The sequence below is a fragment of the Cheilinus undulatus genome, linkage group 22 (assembly GCF_018320785.1).
Source record: "Cheilinus undulatus linkage group 22, ASM1832078v1, whole genome shotgun sequence".
In the NCBI taxonomy this organism is placed as follows: Eukaryota; Metazoa; Chordata; class Actinopteri; order Labriformes; family Labridae; genus Cheilinus; species Cheilinus undulatus.
In genome coordinates this window covers 18,241,975-18,269,416 of record NC_054886.1, presented here as the reverse complement: position 1 = coordinate 18,269,416, position 27,442 = coordinate 18,241,975, and the positions used below count along the sequence as shown (strand labels likewise).

The window sequence follows — 27,442 nt, the reverse complement described above, 5'->3', positions numbered from 1 at the left end:
TTGCCATACTTTTTCAAACTATTTAACTGTCCTTTCTGCCCATTTATCTGCATTATCTGCATTTAAGCCACTTATTCACTTTTTTAGCATGTACCTTCACTTTTTCTGCCCATTTTGCCTCCATTAACCCACTTTTGCCACTTTCTCTGCCTGTTTATACCTTTTATAGCCATTTTTGTGACTTCCTAGTTTTTGCTTCTGTTAACCCATTTTTGCCACTTTTAATCCATTTTTATTCAGTTTCAAGAAAAGGGGTTTACATTTTTAAGAAGGTGTTATACTACTATATAAATAAATACATGATTTGTTACTTTGATAAGCCCTTTTTGGATTGGCCCCAGAAAGCTCTCCCCTTTATCCCCTCGTACGGGTGACCTTTGGTGAATGCCTTCAGAAGTCAAAAAGGTTTATGTTTTCCAGAAAAGTTGTGTAGTTTTATATGATATTCATGTTACCTCTGCTGTGACCATTCAACTGTATGATGACCTTTGGCTTTTGCCACAGGAAATAAACGTTCATATAGTGATGAAATACAGTCAGGGAGTCCATGCATTTAATTGTATTTTGAAGTTGACTGGACACTTGGCATTTGATTGGTGTGTTTTTGCGGTGGCCTACAGCAAAAATAGCTCAATACTGACAGGAGCGCATGCATTGGAGCTGCAAAGATCGATTGAAGAGGGAGATTTGTTCCAGAGTGCGGTTTTTATGTAGAATGCTGCACTGACAAAGTATGTGGAATATGAGGGTAAGTAGCAAGCAGCACTGACGGAGCACTTCAGTATTCAATTTCAAAATATAAAACAACACCTGACTTGTCAGTATAATTATAAAAGTGTTTAACTTCACCTTTCTAAAAGTTTGATGGCCTTTTGTTTCTGTAATCCGGTTTGAATCCTGCCCTCTGCTCAAATCAGTATAATGCTGGATTTTTTTGGCCAAAGTAATCCTAATCCTGCTAAAATAGCATTATTTATCTGGATAAATAAAAAGACCTTATTGCCTGATATTTCAAGATTTCATCTGATCCAAACCAGTATCTTTAATCCAATCATGCTGCTTTTGATTGTTGACCTGGGAACTTGTTTGTTTTAAATCTTGTGCCAATATATCTTTATAATTTACAGGATAATACAAAACTTGCTGGTGATGCTAGATAAAGACTCAAGTGTGGACTACAGCTAATTAGATACATTATCTTGGGACTAATTTCATGTTAATCCGTCACTCAGTTATTAATACATTTTCAAGCTTCCAGTGCCAAACTGATTGACAATCCTCTCCCTTGAGCACAGCTTAAAATACAACACAAAATCTTTGATGGGGAAAAAAAAAACTATTGAAAGGGTGTCTCTAAACATATGCAATATTCTCTCCCTCTGAGGAAGTCAGGCAGAGTGTGCGGCACAAATTAAAAGCCTCATTAGTGCACCTCTTACCTCGCACTCTGTCTCAAGTGGAAGTGGACTAATGGGCAGGCTTTGCAGGGACTTTGCAGGAGCATAGTGCGGGCTCAACAGGAAACTGAAGCCTCATGGGATTTCCAACCATCACAGGAATCTCTCTATTCTGCTCTCTTTCACTGCCAGACAATTTGGGTTGAGTTGATTCTGGGTCATCTCATTATGCCTCACACCAGAGGTGACAATGAGGTTTCTATGAGCTGCTTTAGAGGACTTTGACCTGATTGCTCATCGGTTATCTTCCACAATGAGCTCTAGATATGACCTAATTATCTATGGCACAGTGAATAAGGAACACAATTTCGATTTTCTGTGGTAAGCACTATTGGATGTGATTTTTTTTGTGAAAGATGTAGATGATTCAGCAAAACATTAAGATTTTAATTTATAGCTAGAAAATCAGAATTAATGCAGTGAGGACCAGAGTGGAATGAGGCTACAGAAACAGTTGCACCACTGCTTCTATAGAAGATGATAAAAAAGAATAAATGAAAATGAATCAAAGGAAAAATGTCCAGGAAGGATGTCCAGCAGAGAACAAAGCCTAGCTGTATATTATGTATGGTGCTGAGGCTGCATGGTGGCCCCATCACTTACATTTTTGAAGCCACGGTAGAGGATCTGGAGCTCCTTGCGGGAGAAACGGGTCTGCGCCTCGAGCTGCTCCAGGCCCTCAGGGCGATGGCGGACTGCGGATAGTTCAAGCTCATCTTCCACACTGTCTGTAGAGGAGGAAGAGCAGATATAAATACCTGTGTAAGAGTCGAGATGTTAAAGCTCGAGAAGCTCCATCCTTCTAATGACAAAATCAGTAATTATTGACAATTATAAAATGACAGCAGTTCTGTGATACTTAATGAATTAAAAGACGCTGACTGAACGTTATATCTACTGTATGATAAATACCTCTTTAATGTCAAAGTGAAAACAGATTTCTACAAAGTAATGTCAATTAAACAAGAATATGTAAGATAAAATAAGTGGCTGCAGAAATATTCACCCCCTTTAGAGTGACTGACCAAATTCAACAGAGGTCCAGCCAACTGGTACTAGTAGTCTCACAGTTAGTGAAATGGGGATCACCTGAGTGTAATGAATGTGTCTCAAGGGATTGTAGTATAAAGACACCTGTGTCTGGTAGGTCCAGTCACTGGTTAATCAGTATTACTGGCTACCATTAAACCATAAAGTCAAAAGAATACTCCAAGCAACATAGACAAAAGGTTATTTAAACATATAAGTAAAAGGATAGATACAAAAACATTTCCAGGGCACTAAACATTGAAGGCTCAGATGAATCCATCATCAAGAAATGGAAGGAATACAACATGTGTAAATCTGCCTGGATCAGGCTGTCCTCAGAAGGAGACTGGCAAGAGAGGCCACCAAGACACCTATGACTACTATGAAGGAGTAACAACCTTCACTAGCTGAGAGGGGAGAGACTCTGCATACAACTGTGCCCCAGGTTCTTCAGTCAAAGCTGGAAGGGAGAGTGGCAAAGCCACTGCTGAAGAACATTTATATAAATCTCAACTAAAGTTCACAAAAAGGCATGTGGGAGACTCTAAGGTCAATTAGAAGACAGTTCTTTGGTCTGATGAGACCAAATTGGTGCTTTTTGGCCATTAGACAAGATGGCAAACACTACACATAACCACAAACACACCGTCCCCACTGTAAAGCACGGTGGTGGCAGCATCATGCTGTGGGGATGCTTCTAAGCAGGCGCCCTGGGAGGCTAGGAAAAGTAGAAGTTAAAATGAATGCAACAAAATATGGGAAAATCCTGGAGGGCAATCATAGTCAGTCTGCAAGAGAACTATGTCTTGGGAGAAGATTTATTCTCCAGCACGACAATAACCAGAAGGACACAGCAAAAACTGCTCAGAAATTGTTTAAAGACAACAAGGTGATTGCTCTGGAGTGGCCGAGTCACAGTCAAGACCTCAGACCAACAGAGAATTTGTGGCTGGACTTGGAAAGGGCTGATTCCGCTTTGCAACCTGACAGAGCGTGAGCAGTTTTGAAAAGAAGAATGGAGAAAAATTGCAGTGTCCAGATGTGCAAGCCTGATTGAGACCTATGCACACAGACTCAGTGATGTCATTGCAGCCAAAGGTGCATCTACTAAATACTGACTTGAAGAGGGCAAATATTTATGCAGTGACTTATTTTACCTTACATATCTTAATTCAATTGACATTACTTTGTGAAAATGTGTTTTTGCATGGCATTTAAGATTTTTTCTTTAAAAAAAAAAAGCCAAATTATATTGACCATGATTGATAAAATAATAATAATAATAATAATAATAATAATAATAATAATAATAACAATAACTGATAAAACCAACTATTCTTAGAGGAAAATGAGTCAGCAAAACACTGACACTAGAGAGGTGGCGGAGTCTGCTACATATGCACCAAGTATAAAAGTGCTTTTCTTCTGTTTTTATTTATTCATCATGAAACTGAAGACATTTTGCAGACACATGGAAGCCAACTAATTAAGATTTTTCTTGTTTGTTTAAAAATGTCTTCCCCAAAACTACATAGTGCCTCTTTGAAGTGCTATTTCACAGTTCCACCCTGTAACTGTAACAAGTAGCCCAGTGGTACTCAACCTTATTCTACCAAAGAGCCACATTGTTTAAAAAATACTTTAGTGAGAGCCACAATACAAACCAGAAATCTAAGGTAGATAATAGATCAGCTAATCTGTAGTTGAAATGAAATAAAACAGTGGATTGGTGGATAATTATGAGGTTAAATGGGATACAAATGTCTGTGTAGAGTCAGAAGAACCAATATCTAACTAATAATGACCATGTATTTATTTATCTTATTTATCACTGACATCAGGCTAAAACTTTGTATCTCAATTTTTCATGATTTTAATTTGTTTTTATAAATCATATTTATATCATTTTTATAAATTATAAACTTTACATTCCCCGAAAAGTGATCATTTTGGAGATACCAGCCTTTGGCCCAACACCAGCGTTATAAAAGTTCCACGTGGCCTAAAGATTTTTTAAGATATTTGATTCTGCTGAGTTTGAGCTCTGAGATGCTTTTCAAAGAAAATGATGAATGATGGTTGTATTTGGTTATTTATATCTCACATTGGGGCATTTACTGTAGTTCTGTGACTTTATTAACATAAAAGAGATGCTTTCTAATTTTTTTACACTCATTATTAATTCTTTAGTAAAAGGGGGAAGGGCCTCATATTCGTCTTTGCCCTGGGCTTCTAAATGACTAAAACCAGTCCTGCCTCACACCTGCAGCTCTCCAGACACATTGTTTCACCCTGCCTTATTTTGGAGCTTTGGTTTTATATGTCTGCTCTTTTGACAATATCTATGATCATTAGTGCATTAAAGATAAATTAAAGATAAAAAACACCCATGTTTGGACAAACTTCACTAGATATTACGATATTTCCATATGTGATCCGTGTGAGTTATGCTCATTGATGACGTGTATCGGCCTAGTTGTCAAAAGATATGGGTGTGAGAGATCATCGGCAGGAAGTGGCTGGAGAAAAGGTTAAAACGAGGAAATGGGAAGCTTTAGATTTAACACGACAGCAGACCTTAATGAATGAGCAAACTGAAGAGACGCAGCACCGGCGGACTTCCTCTGCTCTCTTCTCTTACACACGCTCCTCCATCGAGCGTATCCGATCGGGCAAGTCCTTACAAGTTTTGCTTGCCCGCTGGCTTTTTTAAGTTACCCCAGGCATTCGGGCAACCGTTAATGTTGGACCCTGTAGTGTATACCCTTTTGATCATGAGGTACATTCATTGGGAAACAGAATAGGTCAGATAATTTTTTTTTTCCAGATAGTTTTAGATATAGCACCCAATGGAGAGGGAGAGTTAGCTGGAGAGAACCAGCTGTGTCGACCTTACTGTAGTGTCACCAGATCAACTTATTTGAGCAGTTCATAGCTCCATATCGCTAACATCCAAAAATGATGGGACCTAGTGTCTGATGATGAGGGACTGAAGAGATTTCCAACTCACTGCAATCATCTTTTTAGCAGCCGTGTCCATCTAATCGAATTTGTGACTCAGTGACATTCAAGATATTATTGAGCTTTGACTGATCACCCAGTGCTGCTCTACAATACTACAATGTTTTACAAGCATGGAAGATTATAAAATCAGTTCAGAGATTATTTGACCAGTCAATACACAACATTTATCGAGCAGTTCAACTTCTGTGACTACTGATCTATCACTTATTTCTTTCGCATTATCTTATGTCATGCTTTTTATTCAGGACTTCATTGTAAAAGAGACATTTCCCTCACAACTAAAAGATTTCTGCTAAAATAAGATTCAGTGAATAAAGAAATTCCCCTTTGATGCCCTCTTTCTAACCCTTATACCAAGTTGTTTAATTTACTTCTCAAAACCAGAGATAAAAACGGACTCCCCTTCGTCTACACTAATAGGACAGCAGAGGTAATTAGACTTCTTGCAACTCAAGAACAAAGTCCTTGTGGCAGAGAGCCCCTTCATGAAGGAGGGCAACTGCACCCTGTGAAACTTTTTAATGGGCCTGTAGCTTTGGCAGATGCTGTCTGGGTCCTGTCAGCGACCGTTTCGTCCTCACAGCACAACATTTGGCTCATCTCATTGGCTCAGGGTCTCCCACATACCTGAAGTGTGACATGGTGTCTAAATGGCTCATTAGCTCTGAGGGTCTGATTGTGGCCCAAGCAGACAAAAAGTCTTCCAACAGGGCACAATTAGCCTGCTATGATAGAGCCAACGCTTTGTATTCAGATGTGATGCTCACTGCTGTTTGATCTCATTACCTAATTGGTAAGAAAGTGTTGCTATTCCATGTTAAACATCAGATATCTGACTTTTGTGTTCACCCTACATGCATCATGTAAAATAAGAAAACAAAAAAAAACACGGTTTTAGTTGTAAAAAACAACAACATAGGAAATCAAAATCAATACAAAAGCAAAAATGACATTAATCTGCTTCTGAAAGTCCAGAATCATAACTTTATCAGACAATTATTGTGCTTTTTCATCTGTAAAAACAAAATGTCAATAGCTATTGTCTTAGATGAGCTCCAGCTAAATCAATCATATATAAAGCCTATTAGTATGTTTTGTCCCATAGCAGAGGAAGCCACAGAAAAGAAGCATCTGCATCTACAACGAGACACACAGAGAGGAAGAGAGAAGCTCCCAAAGAGCCACTTGCTTTGATTACTGGAGGACGACTTTTTGGCTGTGGAGAATGGAAAGAGCCTCATGAGTCGAGCTTTCACGCCGCGCTTGTGGACAATCTGAGGGTAACCTGGGAAATACAGTGTTAGGTTTAATTGTTACCTGGGAAACTTACAACCTCGGTACAATCTAGGGAGGTGTACATGCAAGAGGTGAGGGTTTTTAAACTCATACAGACACAAGGCTACGAAACAGCTGGTTCTTCAGGACAACAACACTATATTGCTAACTGCATTTATGTTCCAAATGCAGCGCAAGATCACTTCTTTAATTTGTCAGACTCATTGAAATGTTGGTATTATTTTGGAGTAAAAGAATTTAAAAGCAGAAAATAAATAAGTAAATGAAGCATCACAGTCCACCCTACACAACTAGTTCACTGGGTTACATTACTTATTTACAAGCCTCGCAGCACTCAGTAGGTCATGAGGGTAAAAGACAAGCTGTAATCATGAAATGGAAGCTGTGACCTCACGTGAAGGTGTAATGTAATAGCTCATCAGGTATTCTCCACTAAAGTGTTTTTTCCTTCTGTCAGCGTAACAGAGTCAGCTTGTTACATGACTGGTAAACCAATCTATTTCAAAGGTCTGGCAAGCCTCACCCTAACACAGAAGGAAATAGTTACAGTGCCTATGAAAAGTGTTCACCTCCCTGAATGTTCTACTCTTATTCATTTTATAAATCAGGCATGGTCAATACAGTTATGCTTTTTTGACCTAAAAATAATTAAAAAAATCATCTTCAATGTTGAAGTGAAAACAGATTTCTATAAAGTGGCTGTATAAGTACCCCCGCCCCTTCAAGTCCATATTTAGCAGATGCACCTTTGGCTGCAATCACAGCACTGAGTCTGTATGATAGGTCTCAACCAGGCTTGCACATCTGGACACTGCAATTTTTCTCCATTCCTCTTTGCAAAAATCACTCAAGCTCTGTCAGGTTGCACAGAAATCAGGCATGAATAGCCCCGTTTAAGTCCAGCCACAATTTCTTTATTGTATTAAGGTCTTGTCTTTGACTTAGCCACATCGGAGCATTCACCTTGTTGTTTTTAAACCATTTCTGTGTAGCTTTCGCTGTGTGCTTCTGGACATTGTCTTGCTAGAAAAGAAATTTTCTCCCTTGTCATAGTCCTCTTGCAGACTGACTAAGATTCTCCTCCAGGATTTTGTTGCATTATTTAACCTTCTACTTTACCTAGCCTTCCAGGGCCGGCTGCAGAGAAGCATCCTCACAGCATGATGCTGCCACCACCGTGCTTCACAGTGGGGACTGTATGTTTGTGGTGATGTGCAGTGCTCAGCGTCTTGTCTGATGACCAAAAAGCTCAATTTTTAGTCTCATCTTTCACTTGACCATGGAGTCTCCCACATGCATTTTGGTGAACTCTAGTTGGGGTTTAATCAGAGTTTTCTTCAACAGTGGCTTTCTCTTTGCCACTCTCCCTCAAAGCTTTAACTGAGAAAGAACCCAGGCATCCATTGCTGTTTACAGAGTCTTCCCTCTCAGCTGCTAAAGATTGTAACTCCATCATAGTAGTCATAGGTGTCTTGGTAGCCTCTCTTACTAGTCTCCTTCTTGTCCTAAGTTTGAGGACGGCCTGATCCAGGCAGATTTACACATATGCCATATTCCCTCTTCCTTCCATTTCTTTATGATGGATTCAACAGAACTCTGGGGGATGTTCAGAGTGCCTTGCTGTTTCATGTCCACCCCCTGACTAATATTTTTCAATAACTTCTTCTCTAAGTTGCTTGGAGAGTTCTTTTGTCTTCATTGTGTAATGTTAGCCAGGAATACTGATTAACCACTGAGGGGACCTACCAGACACAGGTGTCTTTATACTACAATCACTTGAGAAGCATTCACTGCACTCAGGTGACCCTCATTTTACTTATTGTTAGACTACTAGCATCAACTGGCTGGACCTCTGTTGAATTAGGTCAGTCACTTTAAAGGGCATGATTACTTGTGCAATCTCGTATTTCACCTTACAGAGTTTTTCTGAAGTTGCAACAAAATCTGTTTTCACTTTGACATTAAGGAGGTATTTTTGTCAAATTTTTGTTTCAAAAAATTCAAAATATATTGACCATGATTGATTTACAAACATCCAAGGTGATTAATACTTTTTATAGAAATTGTAATTAAAAATTTCATATTGTGATCATTAAAGTTATTAAGTCAGTCATCAGCCTGGCCTAGAATTGCACAAGGCCATCTCCCCCTCTGCTCTGATTTATTCCAAAAATTAAGCTTTATGCTCGAGTGTTGCAAACCATCTTCAATCGCCCCAACACTCAATTAATTTCAAGGCAGCAATGGCAGGTAAAAATAATAGCTGAGTTGTAGCTCAAAGCATGTTTCCAACCAGACAACCCAGAGTCAGGATGGCCGATGGGAGTCATAAAAGGCCTCTCTAAAGCAGAGCAATAAAGGGCCACAGAGCTAAACGTTACATTATTGAATAAAGGCTGGGAAAAATTGGGTTATAAATCTGCAACACAGCCTGGAAATATTAGGACTGTACAGTGAAAACAGACTGTAGGAATATGAATGTCTCAGTATGAAACTGTACAGCGAGAAAAAAATGATGCCCAAAAGATATTTAAGCAAATGAAACAAGAATTAAGAAGAACTGTCCACAACAAGATGCAAATTCACAAACTGTCATTACTAAACTTAGCATAAAAAGAAAGGAAATTTGTGTCTGGTAGATTATTTCTCAGCTGTATCAATGCTTCTTGGCAAAAAATCTTATACTGCTGGAAAGCCTGTTTATTTCCCTCCTTCAGGACTGCTGGCAGGCCATTCCATCCTCTCCACTTCCAAACTCTGGGGGTCGTCTCTGATAAACCCTTCTTTGTTGGGTCAAGTGTTGTCATCTTGGAGGACAGAGTTCTGTCCCACACTGTGGAGATATGGGATTGCCATTGGTTGTGGAATCTCGTCCGATATCTTCTCCACACTTTGACCCTACGATCCAACTGCCATAGGCACAATCTGGACTCACTGCTGAACATAACATTCCTCCAAATGTTAAGGATCAAGTGCACATGTTGCTGACACCAGTGCAAACAGGCCTGCAGGTGAGGGGCAGATTTGGCAAAACTTCCATGGCTGCAACCCACATACTCAGCTCTGCTGCTCATCCCACAAATGCATGATCCTTACTAATGTGGCACCATTTAAAAGAGGGAAATAAACAGGCTTTCCAGCGGTATAAGATTTATTGCCAAGAAGAATTGTCACAACAAATAAATAATCTACAAAAAACACAATTCCTTACTTTTGTGCTTTGTTAAGTTTTGCAGGTTGAAATGTCTGGGGATGACCAATATCATGACTGATCCTGTTGGTAACTTTGCATGTCTCCACACTCTTAACACAAATAAAGCCAACATTAACTATAAATTTCAACCTAAAGGTGGTGGAATAGGATACTTTTTGCAATCACAGGTGTTTACAATCCACCCTAAACAGCTGTTCCAAATTTCATATCAATCAATCAAACATTACGCCAAAAGCTCACAATAGGCACAGATACTGAGGGAACCAAAATAAGACATTTTTCAAATTTGTTGCACAGACTGCAGAAAATAATTGGACAAGCCTGAGTGACAAAGACATTTGGTTACCTAAAGGGGCTTTTAAGGGCCAATCCATGTTGGTCACTATGTTGTAAACACTATCTCTAACTAACTTAGAACAACAAAAAAAAAAAAAAAAAAAAAAAAAAAAAAAGAAAGGAAGAGATGAGGCAAGCCTAATTATGCAGATTTGTTTCTTGATCCAGCCCGTAAACATTTATTTCTGCATGTTAACATGGATGTGCATGTGAATTTTAAAGTTTCTGCAGTGAGCCTCCTCACACGTAAGGAACTGCAGGTTTTTGCACTTCTCTTTTGGCTTCATGTTCTAACCATGGAGGCTACCACCCAGTTCTTACTGTTATTTGGAAGCACATGATTTATGAGACATATTTTATTTCCTCTGTTAACTGTTGTGAGAAAATGCTCAGTAAAAGTTGCTAGGCTTGAGGCAGAACTGAGCTAAAATAAGCTGCCCTAAAGCAAGATTCCTAGTTTTACAAACTCTTCCTCACCATGCTGGAAAGGCTGTGAGCCTGAACCCTCATGGCCTCATAATGTGCAAACTTAAACCTAGCACATCTAAAGAGCAGATGGTTAACACCGCTTGGCATACATCTGTAAATCTGCATAATAACCAACATTATGGGGCACAACTAAATTCCCAAACAGTGAAGGACGCTGTCAGCTCATTGCCAGTTTTAAGTGTCCTCTGAAACAACAGAATAACTTTGAGAAGACAATGTTTATCTCTCATCTGTTCTTGTTACTGGCCTGACATACACCTTCCTACCTGAGTGGAGAGGAGACGTCTGAGTGCCCTCACTGAGGATGACCTAGACAGATGTTGCTTCAGTTTAAAGGTGATCTTGGTCTTGACGGCAAGCTGGCATTAGTGTTAGACACAAATGCATTTCTTTTAGTCTGGTGCTCAAGGACAACGTGTTTGGCTGCAGTATTTCCTTGTGGATAAAGCTGAACAACTGAAAAAGTAAATCAGTCATACAACAAGGAAAGTGAGAGTCTGAATTTTAAAAGCCAAAGGAAATAAAAAACGATGTCTAAAGTGGAGTAGAGCAGAGTATGAGTGGCAGGGGGCTTAATCAGGCTGGAAAAGAGCATGCAGTCATGGCTGTCTGATTAATGTTTGCCCTTTAACTTTATTGACAAAATGGATCTGACGCTTGTGTATGTGTGAAATAATGTGCGCAGCTCGTGCTGTGCAGCTCTTGTGCCATTACCCACAAACTCCAACTGTTACCATTTCCCTGGTGTAAGAAACAAAACATTTATAGGTGGTGTTGTCCTGAAGAAGAATTTAGGAGTTGCATTCCCCGGTTCAAACATACGTGCACACAAATAAAGTCATGCCACATTTTTGCCTTCCTTGAAAGAATAGACAGATGCTCGCACATTGTTGAGCGACTGCTGCTGTAATGGCAGCTCGGAGCTAATTGCACAGCTCATCAGAAATGTAATTCATCAAATGCTCTGAATAACAAAGCTGCCTCAGCCATTTTACCCTGCAGCGATACAAGAAAATGAGATTGAATGGGTCTGTGTGGGTAATAAACAAGGAAAAATGCTTCAAAATATGATCCCTGTAAGGAAAGGTGGAGCCTGTTTCATAGACTACAGCCAAAATGGTCCACTCCAGCATCTTTAGCTTCAATGAGGCAAAACTGCAAGTAAAAATGTGAGAATATGCCCAAAGGCGTTTGGACTGATCAGTCAAAAGCTTCACTCCCTTGAGGATTGTGGTCAAAGAGTCATTTCTAAAAAGCCATGGGGTAAAATCTCATTCGTCCATATCAATTGCAGGCCAAAACAAATTGCTGATACATTTTTGTTTGATTTATGTTATGTACAAAGTAAAATGCGTTCAGCTGACCATGCATGGTTGCTTGATCTTAAAAAGGTTGGGTCACTTCTTGTGCTGAAAGCACAGTTTGATGAAACTGCTGCTGAGCTTGCTGCTTCTTTGTAATACTACAATAAGAGCTACAGAGGCAAATGATGCCCTGGGGGTCTGCATACAACTGATGACTTAATAAAATAGGAGCTGAGTCCCTTACTTGGCATAAGATTAAAATTCAAAGTGTTAAATGGTTTAATGATTGGAAAATTTAAGGTTTAATCTGTGTGAAAGTAGCTGAGAAAGTTCTGAATTTCAGGCTTTTTATTTTTTCTCTTACTTAGCTTTTACTTCTTCTCTCTCTTTGTGATGTATTTTCTTATTCTGAGCTTTTGTTTGTGTGTGTTTCTGTGTGTGTCTAAGATGAGGTCCTTACTTCTACTGTTAAGCTCCTGCTCCCTGACGTTAATTTAGCACCATGGCGCCAACAAAGGTGGGGCTCACTAAAGTAGGCCATGACTCCAAAGGGATCACAGCTTATCCTCTGACAGTTTACATGATAGTGTTACAGGCAGGGGCATGTATGTTTGCACAGCTTCAGTAATGGTCCAAAGATCTTTGACCACTCTGGGACTGAGGCACTAAGTTACACATGATGGCTGTCTTGGTGTAATTGAATGAGTCTCAGTGACCTCTCTTGGTTTCACTTAATGCTTTGAAAAGAAAAGCTGGTTTCCACTCAGGTCATATGGAAAGCCCTTTTAAATAATGAAAAAGCTCAAACAAACTTCCTCTGTGGTTTTGAGAAACACTGCTTTCATCAATCACTCCATTTTTAAATTGAATACCATACACTAACAGACACTCAAACTCACTTCTATTGGTAAAAGAAGGCTAACATCACACAGTTCGCAAGCTTCTCAGCAGAGAGAGGCCTCCGGGACACCAATGTCTACACTGAAGGAGTTACAAGCTTCAGCAGCTGAGATAAGAGAGACTCTGCATACAACAACTGTTGTCTGGGTTCTTCACTAGTCAAAGTTTTGGCAATGAGAAAGCCACTGTTGAAGAAAAGTCAGATTAAATCTTGACTAGAGTTCCCCAAAATGCATGTGGGAGACTCCATGATCAAGTGGAAGAAAGTTCTTTAGTCTGATGAGACCAAAATGGTACTTTTTGGCCATCAGACAGCACATAAGCACAAACACACCATCCTCACTGTGAAGCATGATGATGACAGCATCATGCTGTGGGGAAGCTTCTCTGCAGCCAGCCCCGGAAGGCTTGTAAAGTTAGAAGGAAATGAATGTTGGAAAATATAAGAAAATCCTGGAGGGACAATCTTATTCAGTCTGCAAGAGAACTATGGCTTGGGAGAGGATTTATTTTCCAGCAAAGCAATGTCCCTAAGCATAAGGTGAAAGCTACACAGAAATGGTTTAAAGACAAGGGTCAAAGCCCAGACCTTGAGCCAACAGAGAATTGTGACATTAAAGCTTAGGACAATAGTATCTACCATTGACTACTTCGAGCTGCAGCATTGATTATTCTAATTCTCCATCATTTAAAAAAGCATACATGTTGAAATCACCTGAAAACTGAGATATCATTTAAATTGTACATTTTTGTCACTTTGGACCCTTGCTCGGCACCCAGGGCACTACTGAAATCACTAAAACTAGAAAAAACTGAGCCAGAAATTTGCTTCGGTGGTGCATATGTGCCAGTAAATCTACAGTAGAGAAGAATCCTTACACTTATGCCGCCACCAGGATGAAAGACTACAAAAGTATGGGCAGTTTCATTTATATAAGATGTTTTTGAGTCAATAACACTGCTATTTGGGAAGTAGAGGGAAAGAAGTTCTTTATCATCCAAGCATAGGTGCGTGCTAATTAGTCCCTGAAAGAAAACAGGTTAAAGCATCCAGCCAAAGACCAAACCCTCTTGTGTTCAAAAATACAACGTGTAGATGGAAACCAACTTTCTCTATATCATACAGTGTAGGCCTTTTATTGCCTGCCAGGGGGCAGTTCCATGACCTTAAGTGTAAAGCTATGAATAGCAGAGCCAAAATAACAGCTAACATCATCAAAGGCTTGCTTTCCATCAATAAGCACCACTTGCTAATGATGTCTTGACATCCTGACAAGTTTAAACCTGATCCCAGCTCCAAAAGATCTTATCTGAACCCGAGCTAACTCCTAATATAGCCTGTATTCAGTCCTGGCATAAAACAAAGAGCAATCAAACACTGATCTTTAGGTATCAAGATCTACACGAAGCTGCACTGAGTCCACAGCTGTCCCTTTAAGGGCAAAGTATGTTAAAACACTTGCAAAATACATATGGATGGTTGTAATAGCAGAACAATGCAGCAAATGTAGGACAGTATCAAGAGTTATTTCTAGGCTTTGAGCTGACTGTAATATTTCATATCTAAGAGAAACTTAAGTCGGAACAGAAATTCAATGGTGTCAGTCAGATTTTATCGTTGGATTAGGCATGGTGTCAGCATTTCTGGGACATCTCAGTCCCCTTCTGTGAGCGATCTTATCCTGCAGTGGACATGAGGGCTGCTCTCCATCATTCTTCATCTTAATATGACTCTTTAGTTGTGCTTCAGACCGGTTCCTGGTTCAGAAGTGTGAAATTACAGAGATTTGGATCTCGGATGCTGGCTATTTCACCTAGTGATTATTCATGAGACTGGTTCAGCCTGCATCATAGTTCACTGCCAACATGAGATATCAAGCTACTTTCCAATCAAAAACATACTTCCCCAAGTAAATAGAACTGCAGAAGTGGTCCAGATAGGGCGGTTAGCAAGGGATGTGTATGGTGCATTACAGGAACTGCCTGGGGGCCGAGTCTAAAATGGGACCTCAAAAAAAAACCCCATCTGACACCATGTGAAGTTCACTACCAATAACACATAATGGCTTTTGTTATTCCAATGCATAAGTTCTTTTGATTAAGAATTAGAAGAGCAAACTTTGATGAGAGTTTGGCTATTTTTCACCAATTTACAAAATGATAAAGAGGACTTATTTTACATTGAGGCAAGCGACTTCGGAGCACTGTAATACTGTAAGGTGTGCAGAGAAGATTAAGGAAGCCCCAAAACACAAAACACAGACAAAATATTCCACAAAAATAGAAAAAGAAGCATTTAAGGTGCAGTTCATGAAGTTTTGAGGTTTAAAGACTGGGTTTATTTGTGACCCCACAGCACAAATCTGTGGATGGGGTGCAAATTTGTCCTTTATAAGACAATTGTCTATGATCTAATTCACCTTCCATTTATCAGAATATAGAACGACTTATTTCAATTTGGTTCAATTCATTTTGACTGAATGCAGAAGTTAAATTATTTGGCCAACTAGCAAACAGAGTCCAATTACATTGAACGGTACTTTATCACATATTTTTTGGTTGACAGCAGCTTTTTGTTTTCTTATTTCCAAAAATATACAAGTGCATCTGAAAAACTTAAAATATCATGAAGAATTTCATCATTTGCTTGTTATTTACTTTAAAAAGTTAAGCTTTATAATTCTAGATTCATTCCATATAAAGTGAAATATTCCATAGACTATCTCAAAATATTAGAATATTGTTAAAAAGTCCAGAGGACAATCACTGACATCCTCCACAGGGAGATTAAGCCACAGAAGGTCACTACTGCAACGGCTGTCTCAGAGTGCTGTATCAAAGTGTATGTATGGGAAAGTTGACAGGAAGAGAGAAAAGGTGCACAAGCATCAGGGATAAGCTCAGCCTTCAGAGAACTGTCACACAAAGCAGACTCAAGAATTTAGGGGAGCTTCATTAAGGAGTGGACTGGAGTCGGTGAATCAAGAGCCATCACACACAGACGGAACCAGGAAATGGGGCTACAAGTGTCGTGTTACTAGTGTCAAACCACGCCTTAACCACAGATTACAACATAAGCTTCTCATGTGGGCTAAGGAGAAAAGGAACTTGACTGCTGCTCAGTGGTCCAAGGTCTTTTTCAGATGAAAGTAAATTTTGATTTTCATTTGGAAATAAAGGTCCCAGAGTCTGGAGGGAGATCAGAGAGGCATAGAATCCAAGGCGCTTGAAGTTCAGCGTTATCAGTTTCCACAGTCAGTGACGGTTTGAGGTGTCATGTTATCTGCTGCTGTTAGTTTATCAACGCTGTCAGCCATCTAACAGGAGATTTAAGAGTGCTTCATGCTTACATCTGCTGAAAAGCTTTACGGAGATACTGATTTCCTTTTCCTGCAGAACTTGGCACGTGCCCACAGTGAAGCCAAAACTACCAGAAACTGGTCTGCTGACCATGGTATTACTGGAAATGGCTTTGTAACCTTTTCCAGACTCAGAGATTTAAATCGCTTTGTATTTTCATTTGTTCTTGAATTTCTTTGGATCGTGGCATCATGCGTTTCTTTTTGAGATCTTGTAGCCTACTTCACTTTGTCAGACAGCTTCTATTGAAGTGATTTCTTGATTCAACAAATCTGGTGGTAATCAGGCCTGGGTGTAGAAAGTGAAATTGAGCAGCATTTCAAAAACTGTGGTTAATACAGTTAACTCATGATTTAACAAGGGGGGCAATTACTTTTTCACACAGGGCCAGATAGGTTTGGATGTTTTTCCCCTCGTAAGAAATTAAATAATCATTCAAACACTGCATTTTCTCTTTACTTGGGTTGTCTTTGTGAAGTATAAAATTTAAGTGTGATAAATATGCAAAAAACTCAGGAATCAGAAAGGGGGCAAATACTTTTTCACGGCACTGTAAAAGATGCCAGACTCAACAATAAGGACAAGCTGAAGGATGCGATACAAGCAACCTGGGCTTTATTTTTTGCTTTATTTTTTGTGAGCTGGAGGCTGTAATCATCAAAATTTCAACAGAACAGACTTGAAATATTTCACTTTGTGTGAGATGAATCAAGAGTATATGGAAGTTACAAATTTAATACCCAGAAAAAGGAACTTTTTCCATGATATTCTCATTTTTCGAGATGCACCTGCAACTTAGACACAGATTAACAATGTCAAATATGTAAAACCTAACTAAAGTTATGATTGTCTGATTAAGGTAGCTTTATCAGTGATAGTTTGATGTTTCTAATCCACGTATCTCCATGTGTCTCAGTCAGGAGAAGATGGCAGGAATGGCGGCAACCTAAGATGGCACTGATGATAATCAAATTTCTGTCTTTTGCTTATGATCATATTTTTCTTTTATTTCAAATGTTAACTCTATAAGGCACTTTGAATTGCTTTATGAATAAAAAGTGCTCTATAAATAAACTTTCCTTTATAGTGGAAATTGTGGATGTTTTATGACTGCGTTCTACACTTTTTGGAGGAAAACGTCCGTACAGTAAAAGGCAAGTTTGTGGAAACTTTAAGAGAGCCGCAACTTAACTGTATTTTATATATATGTGGATATTACTGAAGGGCTTAAGGTCAGCAGTTCCCAGGTGTTAATCTCTTAATACCTTAATCTGTCTCCCTGTCGATCTCTAGACAGATGGTATCAAAGTCAAATTAAGGGAAACTGCTGAGTCTTTCCAAAGATCAAATATGACAGCAAAAGAAAAATAAATCCAAATCAATATAAGAATCTAAACCGATCATCCTGGGTCTAAATCTAAACCTGATAGTGGTAAACATATTGTTTAAGCGGATTATATTTTGGTCGAAGCTAATGATTGTCGACATGCTTTGCAGACCAGTCAATACCTCTGTCGATTTCAAATTTAAACTCTCCCATCTCTGTAAAGGTCAACTCAGTATGAGCAACAGTGTACACACAGAACATCTGCAGAAGGTCGCATCGTCATATGGTCAATTACACAAATGCAGAGGCAGAAGCCTTTTGGGTTAATTAAATCTGTGTCAATCAGCGAGAGCGAAGAGGATAGGATCTTTTATATTAAAGCCAAATATTTACAGGGTTAGTGTGAGGACAACAGGCTCACTTTAACACCTCATCACAGTGTTAGTGTCCTGAGGCTGCTTTGTTGTTTTTCAGTGAAAAGGGACAAATGTGACAGACACTTGGCAGCCAGCAATTAACTGAAATGAAACCCGGCAAGACAGAGGACAAGGACGGCAGACGATGGGGGGACAGGCAGGCTGGCCGGTAGTGGATTTTATTCATGTTGGCATGAGTCCCGAAAATAAAAAAGACTGTGTGATATCAGTGTGACCTGCTCCTCACGCTGCCACCAGAATGCTAAATTGGTTTAAGTGTTGTGTACCTGTTCTGATTGATTGCTTGGTCAACAACACATCTGCTTATGGATGATCTCTGCCTATTTTTAAAACTTAAGGGCAGTTAATTGGTGTAATGTAATCTTAAATGGGCATACTGAAGTAAAAGGACATTAATCACAATGGCTGATGTGAAATAAAGTGGTTTGGGAATACAATAATGAGCATTAGCTTCAGTGAAAAGGGAAATTTTGGATATACTTTGTCTGCAGATTTGTTTAAATGGCAATAAGCTACATTGCTCAGCTATTTTTCTGCAGGGTCTCAGCTTTGCTGATAAAAAAGAAAAAAAAACCTCTAAATTTTGGTATCATACCAGCAGAAAGTAATTGGAAGTGGTTGAGAACCTACAGTGAAACACATTGAGAAAGCTGGTGACACAAGAATACTCTTAGCTGGCTAAACTTTTCCCCTGAAAGAATAATCCCAGCAGAAACACATCAACTTTTATCAAAGGGTGAACTCTATAAAGGTGAAAAGGAGTGCAAAAATAAATGCATCTGCCCGAGGACAGAGGATTTTAAACGTCTAGCTTCTTTGCAAAGGCTGACTCTGCCTTTCCTGAGGTGTAATGAATATAAATATTTCCCAATGCTGCAAAACAAATCACAGCTGACACCCAGAATGACAGAGCTGCCAACACTGGACATCTGCCTATTACAATTCTTTCATTTTTGCAAGCGATAGATCTTCAGATCCAAGCCACGGAAAGAAAAGTAATCAAAAAATAGTCCCACCGGGTGTAGAAATATGCTTATTTTATATCAGGTAAATCTCATAGATGGACATTGAGAGAGGTGGATATAGATCTGCCATTTGTTTCCATTTGGAGGGTGCAAAAGCAAATAACTCAAAGATTGTATCCTGGGAGAGCGATATGTCAACATTATTATTTAATAAAAAAAAAAGCCTCCAGGTCCTTATGGCAGGCTGGAAAAATAGAAATCAACTTGGGAGGCATACAGAGAAGTGACCTGTCTTTATAATTGGATCCATTATTGACATCACGAAGACCACGAAGTGTCCTGAATACAAAAATATGGGTTTGAATACAAAACTTTTCAGCTGAGGAATAAAATTTCGTGCCTTGCTTCTAAAATCTGACTTTAAGAGGACTGGGAGAGAACTCTCAGGAAGACTCATTTTGTGTCAACTTTGGTGCCCCCATGGATAAATCAGTATGTCTTATTCCATTTCAGATTTTTTTATATGTGTAGTGTCAGAAAATAGAACTTTCATTTAACAAGCTTTTTCACCCTGCTTAATGTTAAATATCATGCACTGTTTCTTACTGCTTTACTGCATCTCACATACTGTAAGTAAGCTCACTGTGGTAAAAGGCTTAAGCCTTGCCTAATATGAGCATTTGCTCTAACTAATCTATTAACTGTAACTTAAATCACTGCAGTTTAATGCCTCAACTCATATGTATATTTGCACAAACTAATCTTCTTACCGTTCTAATTACTAATTCAATCTATCAGCTGTACTGAATGCTGCAAGTTCAGAATCTTTCCACTGCAACTCAATTGCTGAAAGAAGGCTCTCTGTAGTAAAATGTCTAACTCTATATGCATATTTGCAATAGTTAATCTACTTACCGTACTTATTACTAGTTTAATTTCATATAATATTATCATCGTACTCAAATGCTGCAAGCTATTAACTTATCAACTGCAACTCAAATGCTGTCAGACGACTCTCTGTGGTAAAACCTTATCTGAAATGCGCATTTCACTAATCAACTATCTTAAAGGTGACATATTTTACCCCTTCAAGACAAGGTTATATTGTTCTCAGAGATCCCCAAAACATGCCTGTGAAGTTTGTTTCTGTGTCTTTAAATGTTGCTGAGCTGTCTGACTCCACCCCTCTCAGGAAATGGATGTGGCTTAGTGGACGTAGCTCTCTTGTTCCTCCTAGGATCAGCTTGTTTGAGCACACATTTTCTGAAAGTTGGGGGGGGGGGTCCTGGTATATGGGGGGGATTGTGGACAGGGCATACTTTTGTCAGAAAAGCCTGGAAAAGTGATTTTTGCATAATATGTCCCCTTTAAATGATCTTATCTACCTTCAAGTAAATCTGCTGTCATCCTTGCATGTTTTATACTCTGATCATGTCTAGTCAGCATCCTTGAACCCTTTGCACATATTACTATATACTATCAATGCACACAGACCTGTATACACTAGAAATAATAACTACATATTTAAATCTGAACTTTTTATACTTTTTTCAGTGTATTTATTTTTTGTCTTTAATGTTTAATTACTGTATCTAGAGAGCAAAGCTAACCAGAGTCAAATTCCTTGTTCCTTAAACAAACTTGGCCAATAAAGCTGATTCTGATAAGCTATGTTTTCTAACAAAAAATCTCATAAATTATAGTTATAGTTTATAGTATTATAGTATTTAAAGTTTTGTAAATCACTTGTGTTTGACTTCGACCCTACATCAATGTTTACTGGCATCATAATGTCAGTATAGATACATTTTTATGCTGATGTTCTTGTTTGCTTCTCTAGGTTATAAAGAGACTTCAGTGTTAGTTTCAGTGTTTTTCAACTCCAAACTACTCACAGGAGCATTAAGGCGGTCATCAAATAAGATGTCGTCCTTTGCTGTTCTGAACTCAGAGTGACTGACTATAGCACTGAGGACCAGAGCCAAGGCTTTTTATGAGGGGACCGTGCACTCATGCTGGCTATAATGACACCCCATCAGAGGGCAGAGGCATTTATGGGAATCAAGGGGAAAGAGCAGTCTATGCTTTTAATTGCAATCATTTGTCAGCTGGAAGTGTTTCAATAATGGTCTCTCTGAAAGAAAACCTCGCACCAGCATTGGAAGGAGAGGTCTCCTGCCCTTTTACTCCTATCATTTGGAATATTATAAGGTGGGACAAAGGAGGACATTTTATCCACTTTAGCGTCAGAGTTTAAAAGACAAGCGTACTCCAAGAGGGGCACGTCTTCATGAATAACATCCATGTGAGTTATCTGTATTCCATTCGTGGACACGAAACCAGCCCTGATGCATTCACAAAGTGCATTAATGGATTTATGGATTTTATTCTAACAAGATATTCACTGTTTATATTTCATATAAACAGCTCCAGTTCCCAAAGCAACCTTTTTGGCAGCAATCTAGTTTTCTCAATGCACTGTGGCTCAGCCAAAAGACGAACACAACATCCACACTGGGGCAATACAGCATCTGTTTCCTTGTGAAACTGTGGACCAATTCTGCATGAAAATCACCAAAACTGGCACAAAATTGGCTTGGAGGGCTGATTAGCTTTTAACTAACTTAGTTGCTCTTTAGACAATGAGGAGCTTAATCACTATTTGAGATAAAAGGTGGAAGCCAGTTTTGTGGCAGGATGATTAATGGACTGCTACACAAGCTAATTTCACAAAAACAAAGTGATTCTTTTTTCTTTTGTATCTTTAATGCACTGATTTGTGAGACTTTCAAATACAATCTTCCATGTGAATATAAAAATAAAATTACTTTTTTGCCTGTGAAGGACTGACTGGCTTCACAGTAAATGATGTATGATATTTTCAAGGAGTCAGTCCTGTATTTAAACTGAGTTTCATGCAGTTTCAATATCCTATAGAAGTTCTATGTAATGAGATAAGTTCACTATAGATACAAGTCAGCACTTTTCATCCCAGTGTCCTGGTTCTCTTTACATTAAACTGATGAAGTTTGCAGAAAGATCCAGCTACTTCCATCACTTGACTTTCATCACATAGGCCAAGAAAGAAAGGAATAAAAAACTGTGGATTTGCATTAAGTCGGAGATCAATGACAACCAGGGAGACGGTATGCAGACTTCACAAAAGAAACATTTTTTTTTCATCTCTGGATATTAGGAGGGACTGTAAAGCCTGGAGTTTTCAATCCAGTTCTAGGCAAAGATCTGCTGCATTATGCATGAGAACCTATGTCCTTGCCTTAATTATGGAAAATATTGTTGCTGGATTCATGTGGCAGCATGATTATTCAGTTTGTCTGCTAATTAAAGTCATGATTATGCTGAATGAGCGATCGTATAACCTTGATTGAAAAATAAACCCCACATGTGCAGCTTCAAAGCTCTAGAGACTCTGTTTTTTTTATTATATTTCTAAAGTATGCAGCACTTTCCTTTAATAAGACCCCTGCAATCTGCATAGGAAAATTTTGCTGTATTCCTGTTTAATACCATCAGAGGATATCACAAGCTTGTGCTTCAGAGGCACTGTACATTATACAGCATCCCTACAGGTCATTTAATTAAATACGTCTTTAAGAATACAATCTGCCTCCTCCACCGGGAGGCCTTTAAGCACTGCAATCATCTCTATCAGAAACTCAGCTCGGACGTATCCATCATCCTTATTCTATCACAATTTGTTATCTGAGATGTTTTCATCTAAATTGATTGCTCAAGTGATACTTGTCCTTGCTTTGCAGACACAAATTGACGCTGAGAGTCCTCTTCCTTTCAATAATCTCCATCTTCTTTCCTCTAAAGACACCAAAGGGACCCATATGTTAGGACGATCAAGCAAAGGTTAAGTCAATCATGTGACTGCTCTAAAGAGGCATCATGGAAAATGACCAAAAGGGCAACTGGGCCCATTGATTGTTGTCCTTTAAATGGATTAGTAAGTGGATGAGCCTTAACAGCTTGTAGACGGAGCATCTGGGACATATTTCACACTTTACTACCTGAAACTGAGTCATTATTTTATTCTATTAGATCTGTAAATCTGGCGCCAGCTGATGTAACAATAAGATTTATTTCCCTAGTGGAGACGTTCAATTAAATTAACAGGACAGATCTTAAATGCCAGATTCTGAAATAATAAAAAAAGATGCTAAACAATTCTGCTGACTTAACTTTGATGATGGATGTGAGATTCAACAAAGAAACGCTCCTATAAATATGCAGTGAAGTTTATAACACATCCATTTATAAGAGCGTTGCTTACTGGAAATGTTCACTCTTCTGCACTCAACATAATGAAATAACCATTTAAAGATTTTACAATATTTTCGATTGCTGAGTGGTGGCCTGCGGTAAACATCCACAGGAGATGATGCTTTACTAATGCTGTACTGTTTGCACTAATAACATGCTGTGCTGTTCGTACTGTAGAGCCAGCTCTGTCTGAATCAACATGATGTGACTATCAATGACAGGAACGTCAAAGCTGTTATAACACGACTGAATGCCACCAAACAACAGCAGAAAGGTCATTCAGAATTTAGCATCTTAAAAATTCAACAGGCTTCAAGTATTAATGAAGTTGGCCACTCATGTCAAACCCTAAGCATGCTTCCTGCGAAGATTCTCTTGTTACATATTCTGCATCTGATACTGGGCAAAAAATGCAAAGCTGATCCTTAAAGTCCCTGTAAAGTGAAATCCTAAATTTGGGCCTAAACACACTAGATATGTTGGATTAGCTAAGTTTGCTGTAAACATGTGAAAACACTGAGATCTATATGTGACTGAATTTTGGATTTAGACTGTTAAAAAGCTGTTCGCCACTTTCAAAGCTAGGTTTAATTTGGGCAGGGTATAGTCTGCTGTTAGCCAATGTCACAGCCTTCACTAAAAGTTAACAGCTAGCTAAATGCTGTGTTTATGTTCACTGTGAGGTAAATTTCCAATATTTATCACCCACAGTGGCCTACGACTCATTTAAGGCATCTTAAAGAAATTTGAGACAGAAAACAGATTTCTGTGTCTGCTCTGGCACAGAGCCAGACAGCTATGCTCTGGCCACAGTTCACCATAAGGTCAGGGGGTAGTCTAATAGCTGGAGCACTTGTATTTTTTTCACAGCAGGAACAGACATCTTGCGTGCTAAAGGTGTGTTTTAATCCATATCTCACTTGTCATTAGTCCTGGATATTTAAAAGAATGGGACTGTGGCTTTGTCTCTCTCAAAGCAGCAACAGTTCAATGCCAGATTCTTCTGGTCAAGAATCTTATAGCAAACACTTTCTATTCATGCAAAGTTTGTCACAACAAAAGTTTCCAATGCTAATCACCACTGAAGACTTTTATTTTCAGAGCAACATCGTGCAATGGAGTGTTTTCTGCAGCAAATTTACAACAAAGATGTCTCATGAATGGGAGAGAGACATAACTTCAGATAACAGTCAAAGAGCTTTCAGGTCCCACAGAGAAGATAGATGATTCCTCTGTTCTGGCTGTAGCATTTTTTTCTTATTTCAAGAGAGGATTTCCCTTGAGAGGGTCTGGCTTTCAAGCATCATACCCACAGCATCCTGGAGCAGATATCACAGCCTAATTTTTCATGAGCTTTATTTTACATACTTAGAGATGGTTTTCATGACTGAAATTTTGCCTGGTGGTTCATCACACAGGGGCCTGACATATAAGAAACCCAAATCCAGATTTTTTTTCACTTTCCAGGGAGGAAAAGACTTTTTCACTTTAGCTAACTTTAAGAGGCAAGATGCAAGATTTTCCTATATTTTTCTGCCTTCATTTTATCCTCTACCTTTACAAGCTATCTGGGGCCAGCTGCTGAGAATCATCCCAACAGCATGATGCTGCGACCACTGTGCTTCATAGTGGGGATGGTTAGCTTGTGGTGATGTGCAGTGCCTTTTGGTGAACTCTAGATTTAATCTGAGTTTTCTTCAGGAGTGGGTTTCATTTTGCCACTCTCCTATAAAGCTTTGACTGGTGAAGAACTTGGGCAACAGTTGTAGTCATTGGTGTCTTGCTGTCCTCTCTCACTTGTCTCCTTCTTGTGATGTCTCTCAGTTTGTGATGATAGCCTGATCCAGACAGATCTACACATGTGCCATAATCCTACCATTTTTTCTTGATGGATCTTATTGAACATCAGGGACGTCCAGTGCCTTGGAAATATTTTAATTCAGTACCCTGACTTATACTTTCAAGAACATTTTACTTTGTAAAAATCTTTTTTCACTTTAATATTAAAGAGGTTTCCTTGTGATTCTTCTGCCCCCAACCCAAAACTGACACAAATTATATTGAACATGACTGATTTATAAAATTAATTGAAGGGTAAAACATGAAAGGGGATGAATACTTTTTACAGGCACTGTAAAACAATTTTGGCTATTGTCATTTACAATATATATTTTTTTGTTACTTATTTGTTATTCTTTCACACAACTATTAAATGTCTACTACACAATGACACTAGGAGATAGGGGTGGGCGATATGGAAAAAAAAACATATCATGTTATTTTTAATGGCCAGATGACGATCTCAATTTTATCCTGATTTTTTTTCAATAAATTTCTAAGACAAATTTGCAAGTTAGTGACCAGAAAAAACAACGTTTTCTCTGATTTTTCTCTATTTCTTCTGCACCATCCTGTTGGCCAACAGGATGTGTGTATGTGTACATATATATATATATATATATAGGCTATATGTATATGTAGTATACTTTACTGTTTATTAAGCGCATTTTGACACTTTGATTTGCGTTTTAAAGTATATGGTCTTTAAAAAGAATTCCTGCAGCTGAAGCTTTTAACAAGTAGCCTGTTCATACAGTATGCAAATTAACATCACATTTACTTCAGCCTTGTTTACAGACTGCCAAATAAAGAAAATATAAATATGACACACATTTGATGAATTTTTGAGACATGTGGTTATGCAGTTAAGTAGTGACTGTATGTTATTGTAACACAATTTTGATTTTTAAAAAAAAAAGGTCATGTATACGATGATTTACTGCTCTGAATAAGGCTGTGATGAGCGGTGACATAAACGTGCCACACTGGCACAGCCTGCTGCTTACAATGAAGGAGAGAAGAGGAGGAAAGGCAGGATTATGTGCTGCAGCAGTATGAATGTAGGCCAAAGAAATGCATGTAAATCAATGATTTTACTGTTTAAAACATTTTCTAATAATGATCCATGTCTGGACCTCGCGGACATCACCGCCTACCTCCGTAAAAAGACACTGATGTTATAATGTTTCACCCGTGACTGCATTATCTTGACGTTTACTTGCCAGAAGGAAAGGCTTGTAAATAACTCGGAAAATAATAATTAAAAGCAAAACAATGTTGGCTGTAAGAGTTACAACAGTAGGCTACCTGCTTCAGACACACTTTACCCTGCTGAACCGTGGTATGCAGACGGCAGACAGGAGGACGCTGTCTTTAGAGCTCATCAAAAAATGCTCTGTGCAGATTGTGCAAATAAATATTTCTTTGCACACTGATGGTTCAGAAAACTAAGATGAAGCTTCGTATAAGAGTTAGAAATCGTCATGAGAACTAAATCTTAAGTTTCACTTTCACTCGCAGCGTGAGTCTCCCCTGCATCAGGAAGCAGGAGGGGGGAGAGAGGGAGCAAAGAGCAAGAAGTAGTAGAGCCGATCCTACGATAAAACAGATTAAGCAGATCGTCAATACATTCTATTTCTTCACGATCTGAGATGGTCTTATCATGCACCCCTACTAGGAGAAAAGACTGATAAAAAAGTCATTGAAATGGTTCATTTTAGATAAACCACACTTACTAGATTCTTTCTATTAACACTCAGTGCTTTACACAACAAATGATTTTCAACCACTCCAAGTAAAATCCCACCAAAAACCTTATACAGTCATTAAATGGTCTTACTCTGGAAAAATACCAATGACATTAAGTCCCCACAATACCATATTATCACAATATTTGGGTCACGATTCGATATCATTGCAATTTTAAACATTTTGCGATACAGTGAGTGTTGCGATACCATATTAGAATATACAGACTACAATTTTTCAGCTGTTTAGCTGATTTAGCTTTAGACTTGCCCTCATGTTTGTTGTATTTCTGCAGTATTCCATTTTCTTGCAGCACCTCTTGCAAACCTCATGTGTCACGTCCATCTCATTTGTGCCCTGCTTGCATTCCTAATGCCCTTCCCCTGGTGCTGCCATGTTTGTTGCACTAACTTTCTCCTGCTCTAT

General features: G+C 38.8%; 1 protein-coding gene across 5 annotated transcripts in view; it reads right to left on the bottom strand.

The window, feature by feature from the left end:
* Positions 1–27,442, bottom strand: part of kcnip4a (potassium voltage-gated channel interacting protein 4a) — a 217,149-nt gene that overhangs the window by 13,921 nt on the left and 175,786 nt on the right. For all 5 annotated transcript variants that reach the window (XM_041778727.1, XM_041778724.1, XM_041778726.1 and 2 more), the window contains one exon: positions 2,061–2,185. In XM_041778727.1, coding sequence (XP_041634661.1) covers positions 2,061–2,185 — 125 coding nt within the window. The remainder of the gene's footprint in view (positions 1–2,060; positions 2,186–27,442) is intronic.